This window comes from Notolepis coatsorum (genome assembly GCF_963971535.1).
Source record: "Notolepis coatsorum genome assembly, chromosome: 5".
NCBI lineage: Eukaryota > Metazoa > Chordata > Actinopteri > Aulopiformes > Paralepididae > Notolepis > Notolepis coatsorum.
The window spans coordinates 80805170-80819485 of NC_140169.1; the positions used below are offsets into that span (position 1 = coordinate 80805170).

Here is a 14316-nt window from a genome sequence, read left to right on the forward strand (position 1 = left end):
TTGGATCAGATTTTCTTTTCAATAAAAAACAGCATTTAAAAGTGAATTGTATCCTTTTAGGTCCTTGAAGTGCTTAACTCAATGGCCGCCAACAACGAGTCAACTCGTTATTGGATCGTTATTTCTTTCATTTGCTATTTCCATTCATAAACATGCAGGCAGCTGTGTGTTATCACTGGGGATGGGTCTGAGGTCGCAAAAGGCCAATACCGCCGCCTAACACCTTGCGGCCGCTATTGCACTCCATTTGAAACGATGTGGCTTGTTTTCTGGGCCGAGCTGCGGCGTGCGGGCGGGGTCTAAATACTCCAGCAAGACAAGCGCTTATAACGATGCATCCGCAGAGCTAATGATGCTAATGATGGAGCATCGCCGTCGGTTGTGTGATAGTAAAGGGCTAACCTTCTGTATTGTCACAGTGAAAGGGTTAACCGGCTGACGTGTGGCAGTGAAAGGGTTAACGTATGCATGAGTGATTGATTGATTGAAAACTTTATTAACAGATTGCAGAATGGGTACAGTACAGTACAGCTCAATACATACAATTGTTAAGGGGATGCAGACCAGAGAAAGACTTTCGTCTTGTTTACATCAGGGTCCCCCATTTTCAATTCATCGTAACATATATGACATACATGACATACAGATAGACAGTACTGCTACATCTATACATTTATGACATACCAGATTTGCAATTACAGTACTGTTTGTGATACAAAAAGAGTCCAGAAAAAAAGAGTATATACATTTGACGTAGAAACTGTACATTGGATTGGGTAGGTGGGGGTGGGGGGGGACTGTACATATTAGCAGGGGAAGTGTTTACACCTATTACAGGCGTCACTAACGCTGGCGTACATCTTTGCTAACCTAGCATTGGTATCATGGATTGGAATGTAATTTTCTTACAGAAAATACAGTTCAGAAATGCACTCTGACTGTATTTCTGAAGGTTCAGACTATAGGAGAAACGTAAATAGTTATGCAGTAGTGTTGTCACGATACTGGAATTTCGACTTCGATACGATACCTTGAAAAGTATTGATACTTCGATACCATTTCGATACCAAAAAAAAAATATATATATATAAACAAATTTAGCTTTTGTTGCTGGTTGATTCTCCTCAGCTTCTCTCTGGTACTATAAGAGAAGATAAATATAACACTTTTAAAACCCTTTGTTTATCTTTAGATCAGAGAGAGAGAAAGAGAAAGAGAGAGTGGCTGCTGGAGATTTGAGGTCTACTGAGCGCACCTTTCTAGTTATGACCGGAAAACAAGGGTACTTGAGAGAGAGAGAGAGAGGGAGATTTCTCCGGAGCTATGCCCGGAGCATTTATTAACGTTACATTTTCAACAACATTGCTGCTAATTGGACACTTCATGGAGGCGGGGTAACGTTGTGTCGAGTTCATGCGTGTACTAGTGTAGGATGGGCTCCGCTCGACCTAAAGTTGGAAACGGGGTAGTTGTGTCGAGTTCATGCGTGTACTGGTGTAGTGTGGGTGGGCTCGGCTTGACGTTACTCCGTTTCCATGAAGTAATTATAAATGTGGCCAGCTAGCTAGCATTAGCTATAGGAGGAACAACAGCTAATGTTAGCTAATAATAGCTTTGTTTACAAACTCCCGGCTGTGAGGGGGAGGAGGCTGCAGCAGCAGCTTGTGTCTGTTGCCGGTCTCTGAGGAGGAGGAGGAGGAGGCGGAAGGGCAAGCGTGCTCTGGCAGCGCGTCTGTCTGTCAACAACTTGCGGGAGCAAGCCAGCTGGTATCGGTACTGCAGAAAGTATCGATACTTAGAGCTGCCGCGATAACCGCATTACCGCGGTATCGCTGTTGCATCACGCCCACCGCAGAGTTGGGCTGAATACCGCATCACCGCTGTTTATTTTAATAATAATAAAGTAGCGCCCAGACGTTGGACTTGCGGCTCTGCAGATATACCCTACTCGGTTCCAAGCGACCCTATTGGGTAGAAGTGGTACCAGAAAAGTCATGTGAAACATTGCAGACCACTGATTGGTCAGAAGAGAGACGCGTCACACGTTGAGTCTCTGAACAAAAACAGAAAGCCGCCATCTTTACTGCCTCGCTATGTATTTCATTCAGGATTTGTTTGCGACAGCAGTACCATGTGTAATAAACAGAAAAGGATGGATTCACTGTGTATTCTGCCTCATTTATTGATGAAACAAAACCGACATCAACCTAATTTACCACCGAGCGGAGAGTTTAGTGTCACAACAAGATCGCTGATGTGTTAAGTTTGTTGTTGTTATTAGCCTAATACTACCGTCAGCAGATATACACGAGAGGTAACGTTAAACCCGGGTTGCTTGGTAGAATAGACACAATGAGAGGTAACGTTAGCTTTAGCACAATAGACACAACGAGAGTCTGGTTAATGTCGTTATTGATTGATTGATTGAAACTGTGTTAAACTCTGGCTTGCTGCAAGCCCTCGGACATGGCTATGCCCACGGAGCTTTCAGTGTACACAAGCGGCCCCGCCTGCATCCCCACACGGAGACAAACTGAGTAGTACCTGGCTGCAGTGGAAAAGGAACGAAGTACCAGGTACCTAAAGCGGGTCGAGTCGAGTAGGTACTATGCAGTGGAAAAGCGCCATTAGACTAGAGGCAGGCTATATGCTATAAAGAGTAGACTACTAAAAAAAAATGCATTCAATTTTTTTTTTTTTTTTTTTTTTGCACTCACTGTGCGGTAATAACCGCGGCGGTAGGAAATATTTCGCAAATTTGTGCGGTAAGGAAAATATCAATACCGCGGCAGCTCTATCGATACTTCGGGAAATGAGTATCAAAACCATTTTAAATATTCAGTATCGATATTTCGATATTTTTGACAACACTAATGCAGAATAATAATCTCATAGATTAATTATTCTTGAGCGGATGCAGTAGGGGAGACACGGGAGAGAAGGGTCTTTATTGAGACACGGGTGAGAAGGGTCTTTATTGAGACAGTAGTAGGAAGGCTGAGAGGGAGACGCAGGAGAGAAGGTTCTTTATTGAGACGGTAGGAAGGCTGAGAGGGAGACGGAGGAGAGAAGGTTCTTTATTGAGACGGTAGGAAGGCTGAGAGGGAGACGGAGGAGAGAAGGTTCTTTATTGAGACGGTAGGAAGGCTGAGAGGAAGACGCAGGAGAGAAGGTTCTTTATTGAGACGGTAGGAAGGCTGAGAGGAAGACGCAGGAGAGAAGGTTCTTTATTGAGACGGTAGGAAGGCTGAGCGGAAGACGCAGGAGAGCAGGTTCTGGTGTGACTCTATCCTAGTCCAGTAGGGGTACTCACCACTATACCATCTCTGGGTTCAGGGGTTGAATAATAAGTGTATGTCTGTCTGTTTCCTGTACAGAAGTAGCAGCTGAGATTGGTTTCTCTGTGTCTCCTCTGGGTGGCGAGCAGAGCCCTGCCTACAGCCAGCTCAGCATGGACAGCGAGCCAGAGCATCCCCACAGCAAGGAGAGGGAGGACGAGGGAGCCCAGCCGGAGCCGGCCTTCCCCCCGTACCTGTCCTGCCGCGGCTGCGGTCAGCTCCGTGACGAGCCCCTGGGCCCCGGCATAGACCTGGTGGGCCCCTACTGCCTCCGGTGCTGCAAGGCCAGCCGGGAGGCCAAGGGCGTGGACTTCAGCGCGGCCTTCGGTGGCAGCGGCAAGGCCAGCCGTGAGGCCAAGGGCGCCGACTTCAGCGCGGCCTTCGGCGCGGCCTTCGGTGGCAGCGGTAGCGGCCTCCAGCGCCTGGGCTCCCCCCTGATGATGGAGGGCATGGGGGCCGACGGGCTGGAGGACCCCGACGCGCTGGCGGAGGACGGCTCCTCCAAGCTGCACTCCTGCCACCTCTGCGGCTTCTCGTCGCGCTACGCCAACCACGTGAAGCGGCACATGAAGACCCACAATGGGGAGAAGCCGTACAACTGCCCGCTGTGCACCTACGCCTCCGCGCAGCTGGTCAACCTGCAGAGGCACCTGCGCATCCACACGGGAGAGAAGCCCTACAAGTGCGACGCCTGCACGTTCGCCTGCAGTTCCCTGGGCAACCTCAAGAGGCACCAGCGCATGCACCTGTCGCCTGCGGCGGGGGGGGCGGGGCTGGAGGCTCCTCGACTCCTCCTTGGCGGCCATAACGTTCTCAAGAGAGAGATGATTGGTCCGAGGCCGAACGGGGAGGAGCCTAGCGCCTCAGCCAAAGGTATTTCAAACTTTTATTTTGGTAACCCTTTATATTGCAGTTCCCTTTTAACACATCCGGTGCCGTTAACGTAGAACTACGTTTCTGTCGCCCAATCGCTGAGTGCCGGAAACGTAGATCTACGTTTTTCTCACGGTATTTCTTTTAATTGCTATTGCCATTCATAATTTAGCGGGGCACCTTGTGCATACTGTTCTGAGTGTGTCTGATCTGGCAGACGGTCTTATACCGCCCTCTAACGCCTTCGGCCATTATTGCACCCCGTTAGAAACGGGTTAGTTTCTTTTCTCTACCGAGCTGCGGCGTGGGGGCGGGTCCTAAGCACTCTGGCAAAACACACGCTTGTGGGGATGGTTTGGACTACTGACCCTGCCCGCCCGCCCGTTGAAGTGCAATGCCCAACAATGTCGGAGACAGGATCGCTGTGGATAACTGGAATGGCGATCAGATAATTGGATATTTTTCTTTTTGCATTACATCAGATACCAGGTAAGGACACTATATATGAAAGCTTGCATTGATCTGATATTTATTTCTACCACGATTGAAGCTATCTGTGTTTTATGTGTGTGGCTGTTTGCCGTTGGGTTGCAGGAGGGGGGGGGGGGGGATAATAATGATGATCTAGCGTTGATTTCAGGAAGATCCGATAATCGGGCGAAAAATAACTGTTGATTGAATTACACAAAAACGCTGTTTTCGCGTCTTTTCCCTGGAATTACTCAGAAGCAACCATACTATATTCATATTCAAAACGGTATAAAACGGAAATGTATGGATGAAAAAAAAATTACCTTTTTTTTGCACGTTGACTGGAAGCAACTCACTGAGACTCGACGGCATTATTAGACCCATAGCTATTAGGGGTGGGACGATACATCGATCCAGATCGATATATCGATCTATTATCAATAATCAAATAGGATCGATGCAACGTAAAAAGATCGATTCATATTGCGATACTCTTATTTTGAAAATCCCATGTGTCGTATCCGCTCGGCTCGGATCAACAGCACACAGCAGTAGCGTCTAGAGCGTCACTAGAGCAAGGCTAGTGTGCCTATTCTGTGACCCAAAACATGTCCCTGCTGTTTTATTCCGCAACGGGTCCAATGCATCTAACCTGCTTTGCAATCCTCACCACTCCATTATGCCCACGTTGCGTTAAAGATCGAAGATAACGTTACGTTAGCGTAAGCTAACAAGCTAACCCAGAGCCATAGGCAGAGAGAAGTGGGGACTGGGAAGGAGGGTGCATTCTCGGGATAGCCCCACTAACAGGATCTGGCCGGTACTGCACCTTCGGACTCCCAATATGCCTTTTCCAGCCAAAATACAGCTCTGTGACAGTGAATAGGATATTAATATCGAGATTTTTTTTTTAAATGAACCAAAAACAGTGAACAGGAGGTCTATTTGTATTAAAAACAATAGATTGTTTTTCATTTAAATGTCTGGAAGAGCTCAAAAATAAAAATGTCATGATATTGCCATTGCCTTTTTTTTTGTTGATTTAAATGTTACTGATTGTGTTAAATGGGCATATAATATCGTCTCATATCGATCGCAGGCACCTGAATCGAATCGTATCGTATTGTGGCAGACTGTGTATCGGATAATATCGTATCGTTGTCCAAAGAATCGATATCGTATCGTGATGAAACTGGTGATTCCCACCCCTAATAGCTATACTATAAAATATAGGTTTAGCTCTACAAACTACAACTACGTTTACATGGGGTTAATGGACGGCAAGGCCAGGTCACTTCCCGGAAGGGGCGTGGCACTCGATGTGTTAAAATAAATAAATAATAATAATAACATTTGCAGTGGAGGCTTGGTGCCAGCTTAGAAACAGTCGCATCATTTGTCTAATACGTGATTACTCAGTTATATGTTCCACTGTGTGTGTGTTTTCATGTTCGTTGAACTATTGTGCAACCTTATACACTGTACTTAAATAAATTACTTATTTTGATTTGATTGCAATTATGTTTTTAAGTTGGAAATGACAGCAAATGGCTTTCTTGATTACAGTTTATTTACCCTCCTCCCCCTAGTTGCAATTAACACTTTGAATGCCCATCACGACATAACTCGTTTTAGCAGCCCAACGCCTGAATGCCCACTACGACAATTAGCGTTTTATATTTTTATTAGCGATCTGAATTCATATTTCATCAACCGAGTCTCCCGTTGGTATGCAGCCCCTGTAGGAGCTCAGATGTGGAAAAAACCGCCCCCTATCGTCTCCCAGATGGTAATGCACCCTTTTGGAATGGACTCAATGAAAATGGATGAGAAAAGAAAAATCCGGAATCCACATTTTACTTCTCGGCATGTAATCCGAGCCCATCGGATTCATTGTGGAGCCTCAGAACAGCGTGGAATATGTGTTTACAGTATGTAGCGTTGGATCAATAAAAGCGATCGATTTTTGGAATGGCGATCAGGAATTGGAATAATCTTTTTGGAGAACATCTGATCTAAGGTAAGGAATCTATGTTACCAGTCTTGGGGTAATCGGTAGGGATGCACCGAAATTTCGGCACGAAAGTTTTCGGCCGAAAATGGCAAAAAATGGCCTTTCGGCTTTCAGCCGAAAGAGTTTTTTCACCGAAAATATATCACCGAAACGGAAACAACCTTGCGTGTTGTTGTGATGATGTTGCCCTGTCGGGAGTCGCGCTGCCCCTATGTAAACTCTGCGCGCAACGCGTCCAACAAATGCGTCTTCAACATGCTTCCATATCCTCATTCACTATTATGCCCGTCGCGGTAGGAGTGATCTATGCATATCATTCGCGTGTTGTTGTGATGATGTCGCGCTGTCGGGAGTCGCGCTGCCCCTATGTAAACTCTGCGCGCAACGCGTCCAACAAATGCGTCTTCAACATGCCTTTACATCCCCATTCACCATATGCCCGTCGCGTTTAATCACCGAGTGATCTAATATGCATATTATTCACATTTTGACGCTGTCTACTGTGCCGAGTCAAGCGAGCACATTCAGCTGGGGACTAGAAAGGTGCGCTCAGTAGAGCACAGATGTCCGCTGCGGCAGCCAGAGAAAAGATGGAATTAATGTACTGTATGCATTCAGAAGTGCTGAATAAATGTTTTATGGACCCATAATAGTGATTATTTATTATTTAAGTTAAGTTTTGCCATAATCATATATTTTTCCATAATCATAATGTTCCACAACATTGGTAAAAAAAAAATCTATTCTATGAATAATTTTCGGCCTTTCGGTTTTCGGCCAACTGTTTTCTATTTTCGGTATCGGTTTCGGCCAAGAATTTCCCATTCGGTGCATCCCTAGTAATCGGAGCTGTTTTGACATATCTCAGCGTGTGCCATGTGTGTGTGTGTGATGAGGAAACAAGCGAATAGATTTTTCAGCTCGCTTCTTTAGCGTGCATAAGTACACATATACTATCGATAATCTAGCATTTATTTGAAAACGATTCATAAATAGGCCGACAAATGACAACGTGTCTAGTGTATTCGAGAATATTCCAATAAATGCCGTTTATGGGGGGAATCTTTATATTTTCTGAAAATTTCCCAGAGAACGATGGCTTTTCGAAATGCTATAAAAAGGATATGAACCGATTTTATTAAAAAAGAAAAAAAAAGAAAAAAGAAAAAAATCCGTTTCGACAATGTTGACTGCAAACAAGTCATTGATAAGCGACGGGCAGATTAGACACATAGCCATAATTTAAAACATAGATTAGGCGTTTTTAACGCTATCATTGAAGTGGGTGGCGGCATTCAAGGGGGTAAAAAGGAAAACACGGTCGACTCTGAAAGTGTTAAGCACCATCTTCCTGGGGAAAGCCCTGCTTAATAATAAAAAAACATCTACAGAAAAGTATTGCTCCCCCCCAAAAAACACCTTTGATTAACATATTCCTTGCCAGTCTGCCAGCGCTATAAGTCTATGGAGTGGCTCACCTTCTTTGCAGGGCTATAACTTTTTAAATTGTATTGCTATATTGACATTACTATGGCCCATTCAACATCGATTATCTATCGTTCAGGATGTGGGAACGTTATACTTTTTCATTCATACAAAAATACCTTCTAGAATATAAGTGTTTTAATCGTTTTCTGCAGTAATTCCTAGAACGTGAGTTATAGGCCTAAACACATATATAGATTATCGATTGCCGTTTCCCCCCCATACACGCTATATAAAAAAAATGCAACTGTATATGATCGGTATACGTTATGCTTCATCATGCGTGGAGGAAAGGGGGGGGGGGGGGTCGTTTATAATTCCCCGATCATCAGTAAATGCTTTATGTATGCGATATATATATATGATCAGATGGTTTGCAAACAAGGAAACTCACAATTGGGTTGAAAATAACGTTATATTCCTCTTACCGTGGGTCAAAGAGACTGGCGGTGAAAGATCCCAAGTATACAACGCCGATCGCCTAGGTCCATTTCCGGTTTGTATGTCGCAATAAACGCCGAAATCATATCGATTATTAAGTTTAGAAAGCGATCCATTATGTACATTGTGTCTGTCGGGAGCACATCAGCCACATCCGACGCACATCAGCCACATCCTGTAGGCGAGTGTAACTCGCCCGACCATCCACCAGGCGGCGGTATTGAGCTGTCGTTGCCGTCACCTATAGGGTCCAGGGTGTATATATGAATTATGAATGCCATGGCGAAAAAATGAAATATTGATCTCAAAATCGCTGGACAGCGGTATTGGCAGAATGCGCATAGCGGCCAATATCGCCGTAAAGCATTTTTGGCGCAGAAAGTGTTAATGAATTCATCATAATATGTATAATTGATTATTAAATTACTTCCTGACTGGTGCTTTAGTGCGACATCTAGTGGCTGCATGTTATCTCTAGCACCTTTTAAATAATACTATTTCAGTTCTAACAATGACTTGAAAACTCATTGTTAGTTGAAAAAAATAAAACTTGAAATTGTATTTTCATCAGATGTTTCTCACTTTCTGACTGGTAACAAATTAAATATACAACATGACGCTATTGCTGACATTTAAATTCAAATGATATCAATAAAATAATTTTCTTTACATTCAACTTTGTGTTTTCCTGAACAGACATAGCACAGAGTAGTTAGTATCGGAGTAATTTTACGAGTACATGAGCACAGTATCGTAGGAGATGTCCACAAACACGCCACAAGAGGAAGCCCCACGGACCTGGTCCCGCCGAGAGTCAGGACATGCATGAGGAAAGATGCATTTTTTTACTCTGCTACTGTAATGTGGAATGCCCTGCCAACAGTCATAAAACTCCTGAACTCCCCTCTCGGATTTAAATCCGCCCTAAAAACATGGCTCAGCAACAAAATTGGTCTTAATATGATTTTTATCTCTTTTAACATTAGTTGACTATGAGTTTTCAGGTTAGGTGTTATTGTACTTATTTTTAGGGTGTCCTGTCTAGTGTACATGTCTATTCGTGTTTTTGTGTCTTTATGTTCCATGGACAACAATGGAAACAAGCCGTGGCTTTATTGTGTTTTATCCATTTTTGACCAGCGTGTTGACATAGAGCTGCCGCGGTATTGATGTTTTCCTTACCGCACAAATTTGCGAAATATTTCAGACCGCCGCGGTTATTGCACAAAAAAAGAAAAAAGTTTGAAAGCATTTTTATTTATTTTTTGTCTACTCTTTATAGCATATAGCCTGCCTCTAGTCTAATGGCGCTTTTCCACTTCATAGTACCTACTCGACTCGACCCGCTTTAGGTACCTGGTACTTCGTTCCTTTTCCACTGCAGGTACTACTCCGTTTGTCTCCGTGTGGGGAGGCAGGGCCGCTGGTGTACAGCATGAAAGCTCCGTGAGCATAGCTATGTCCGAGGGCTTGCAGCAAGCCAGAGTTTAACACAGTTTCAATCAATCAATAACAACATTAACCAGACTCTCGTTGTGTCTATTCTGCTAAAGCTAACTGTAACTGAGGGGTTACAAAACCCTGACTGTATTAAAGATTGTGATAGAGTAAACCACTGCTAGGTATGTACTTTAATTACTGGCCAGACAGTACATCGAATATATGGTGGACACTCATAATAACACGGCATTGACAAAGAAATAGTATTTGAGGGTATTTATTATTATGCAATAATTGGTTACAGATATGAGAATTAGGGTCGCGCTTGTATGGCGAAGAATAAGCATAAAGTCAGTCGGTAGCATAAGTCACTGGGAATAGAATGATTCCTACGATGGGTACTAGGCTGACGCCACCTGGCGTATAATAGCAATTATAGAGGGCAACGCTGGTACCGCCTGGAGACACTGGGTTCCTCCCAGAGTTGTAAGGTCTGGAGGATAGAGGAATGTTCGGATACTCAGTCTGATTCAATGAGGAAGAAGGGGATTCACGTACAGAAGCCAGCCCTTGTAATCCAACGCTCAGCAACAAAAGCAATAACTGTAATCCAATGCTCGATAGCAAACGATGATAGCCAGCTAGCCTCGGTCCATGAGGCCAGCCCGAATGTAAATCCTCACAAGGTTAAATCCCAAACGACAGTGGAGATTAACGATGCTCTTCTCCGGGTAATACGTTCCACAATCAATATAATCCAACCAGTAATGGTTCTGCAATCGCCGCCGCCGGTTCTCCTGTGCACATGTCCAGCAGGTTTATCCGACTAGGCCTCCTCGTGTGCTGGTACCAATGTATTTAGTCCACGCGCACTGGCTAAGGTCCACTAGCTAACACGAACGAACCGCTGGGTAAGGCTACACACGAACGAACTGTTGTTGGCACGATATACAATAAATTAACGACTATTTACTTCACATTAAACTAAGTCGAACTTGACGTTACTGCATTAATCTGACACTTTACTATTCCATTCGCACGTGGTTCTCAACGCTCTGTTAGACGCACTGCTGCTCACTTCACTACACGTTGACTCGGGATGAAATTGATGAACAACTACTGTTCGCACCTGCCGCAGCATATATACTTAAGTGGTTATCTAGTCCCGAACCTCAGTTCTCGTCTCGAATCAATACGCTGTCTCCGGGCATGTTGCGACATGCCTGGGCTCGTCTTTGAACCTGACTTTGGGGGCTTGCGGTCTGGCGCCAAGGGCGTTATCCAATAAGGAGAGCGAATATTACTATGATTCGAACGCAGGCTTAAAGGGATATACCGTGTATATATAAATAATATACAATGTATATAAAACAATAAATGTAGATTCTCAGCTTTAATCTGGCCCTTCACAACACTAACATTACCTCTTATTGTGTCTATTCTACCAAGCAACCCGGGTTTAACGTTACCTATCGTGTCTATCTGCTGAGCATTAGCATTAGGCTAACACAACAACAAGCTTAACACATCAGCGATCTTTGTGTGACACTAAACTCTCCGCTCGGTGGTAAATTGGGTTAATGTCGGTTTTGTTTCATCAATAAATGAGGCAGAATACACAGTGAATCCATCCTTTTTTGTTTATTGCACTTGGTCGTCCTGTTGCAAACAAATCCTGAATGGAATGAATCTTAGCGAGGCAGTAAAGATGGCGGCTTTCTGCTTTTGTGCACGACGCTCCAAGCCTCCAACGTGTGACGCGTCTCTCTTCTGACCAATCAGTGGTCTGCAGTGTTTCACGTGACTTTTCTGGTACCACTTCTACCCAATAGGGTCGCTTGGAACCGAGTAGGGTATATCTGCAGAGCCGCAAGCCCAACGTCTGGGTGGTACTTTATTATTATTATAAAAAACAGCTGTGATGCGGTATTCAGCCTAACTCTGCGGTGGGCGTGATCTAACAGCGATACCGCGGTAATGTGGTTATCAATCAATCCCTACTACGGTAACCATTATTAAAGTAATCGATTTATTTCAACTATTTTATTGATTTCACATAATCTCATCTAAATGATTTACATTTTAAGTTTATATATGGTCACTACGTTGTATTTTTCCTGTAATGCACACATGTAAAGCATGGCACTTTTAACAGGGCCCTTTTTCAGACCATCTTCTAACAATCTTTCTTAGTGCTTCTGAATCACAGAAAATTCTTCTTCTTTTGTATTTCCGTCAAGACTAAATGCTTTGGAACGTTTAACCGCCACCAATGAAATGTTTTGAAGCATCGATGCCATAATCTTTTTGCATTTTCTTTTATTTATTTGTAATCTATTAATTCGATTCAGTCAATTAATCGTGACACCCCTACTATGCTTCTATGTCTATACTACTACCTACTATGCTAATAATGTACTTACAGTATGCATGTGCAGCTAAATGACTAAATGTAAATGTGAGCACTCTGAGTGAAGCGTCTAAGTTCGACAGTACCACTGACCCTCAGTGTGTACCCTTCCTGCTGACTTGTACACAGTTTGTACATCGCTTTGGATGACTAAATGTAAAATGATGCAATTATCTCTCTAGTAAATATTCGGCTGGGGTCAGGCGAATAATAGAACGAGGGAGGTGTAATCGAAGGTAGAGGTGCAGGGAATGAACCGAAAAAGATTGAAGATTCTTATCTTCTCAGATTGAAAATCGGTTCACCCAAACATTTATTATTTTTTATTTTCAGTTTTACAGATTGCCCAGATTAGCCGAGCAGAAAGACTGAAAATATACAAGCTTTGTAACTCGAAGGTTAATAGCAATCTAGAATCTACTATATTGAATTGCCTAGATAATCATGATGACCTATTTTGAATTTGTCTGAGAACCAAAATGTTGCCATATTTTCCTTTGGGATTAGCTTCTGATTTCACAGAGTAACCAAACAATTCATTATAACTCACCCTCTCTTTTTTTATTTATTATAGCTCACCCTCTCTTTTAATATATATAACTCACCCTCTCTTTTTAATATATATTTATAACTCACCCTCTCCTTTTAATATATATTTATAACTCGTTCTCTCTTTTCATTATAACTCACTCTCTTTTTAATATATATTCATTATAACTCACCCTCTTGTTAATATATTCATTATAACTCACTATTTTTAATATATATTCATTATAACTCACCCTCTTGTTAATATATTCATTATAATTCACTCTCTTTTTAATATATTCATTATAACTCACCCTCTTGTTAATATATTCATTATAACTCACCCTCTCTTGTTAATATATTCATTATAACTCACCCTCTCTTGTTAATATATTTATTATAACTCACCCTCTCGTTTTAATATATATATTTATAACTCCCTCTTTTTAATATATATTTATAACTCACCCTCTTTTTAATATATATTTATAACTCTCCCTCTTTTTAATATATATTTATAACTCACCCTCTCTTTTTAATATATATTTATAACTCACCCTCTCTTTTTAATATATATTTATAACTCGCCCTTTTTAATATATATAACTCACCCTCTCTTTTTAATATATATTCATTATAACTCCCTTTCTTTTTAATATATATTTATAACTCACCCTCTCTTTTTAATATATATTTATAACTCGCCCTCTCTTTTTAATATATATAACTCACCCTCTCTTTTTAATATATATTCATTATAACTCACCCTCTCTTGCTAATATATATTTATAACTCACCCTCTCTTTATATATTCATTATAACTCACCCTCTCTTGCTAATATATATTTATAACTCACCCTCTCTTTAATATATATTTATAACTCACCCTCTCTTGTTAATATATATTCATTATAACTCACCCTCTCTTGTTAATAATATATTCATTATAACTCACCCTCTCTTGTTAATATATATTCATTATAACTCACCCTCTCTTGCTAATATATATTTATAACTCACCCTCTCTTTAATATATATTTATAACTCACCCTCTCTTGTTAATATATATTCATTATAACTCACCCTCTCTTGTTAATATATATTCATTATAACTCACCCTCTCTTGTTAATATATATATATTCATTATAACTCACCCTCTCTTTTTAATAATATATTCATTATAACTCACCCTCTCTTGTTAATATATATTCATTATAACTCACCCTCTCTTGTTAATATATATTCATTATAACTCACCCTCTCTTGTTAATATATATTCATTATAACTCACCCTCTCTTGTTAATATATATTCAT

The 14316-nt window shown here is 42.0% G+C and overlaps 1 protein-coding gene across 1 annotated transcript in view; it reads left to right on the forward strand.

The window, feature by feature from the left end:
* The window catches only part of znf513a (zinc finger protein 513a), a gene marked incomplete at its 3' end in the record, with an annotated part of 85757 nt that overhangs the window by 69930 nt on the left and 1511 nt on the right, over nt 1–14316 (forward strand). Inside the window, exon 4 of the mRNA XM_084314155.1 lies at nt 3378–4211. Within this exon, the coding sequence (XP_084170281.1) occupies nt 3378–4211 (834 nt within the window). The remainder of the gene's footprint in view (nt 1–3377; nt 4212–14316) is intronic.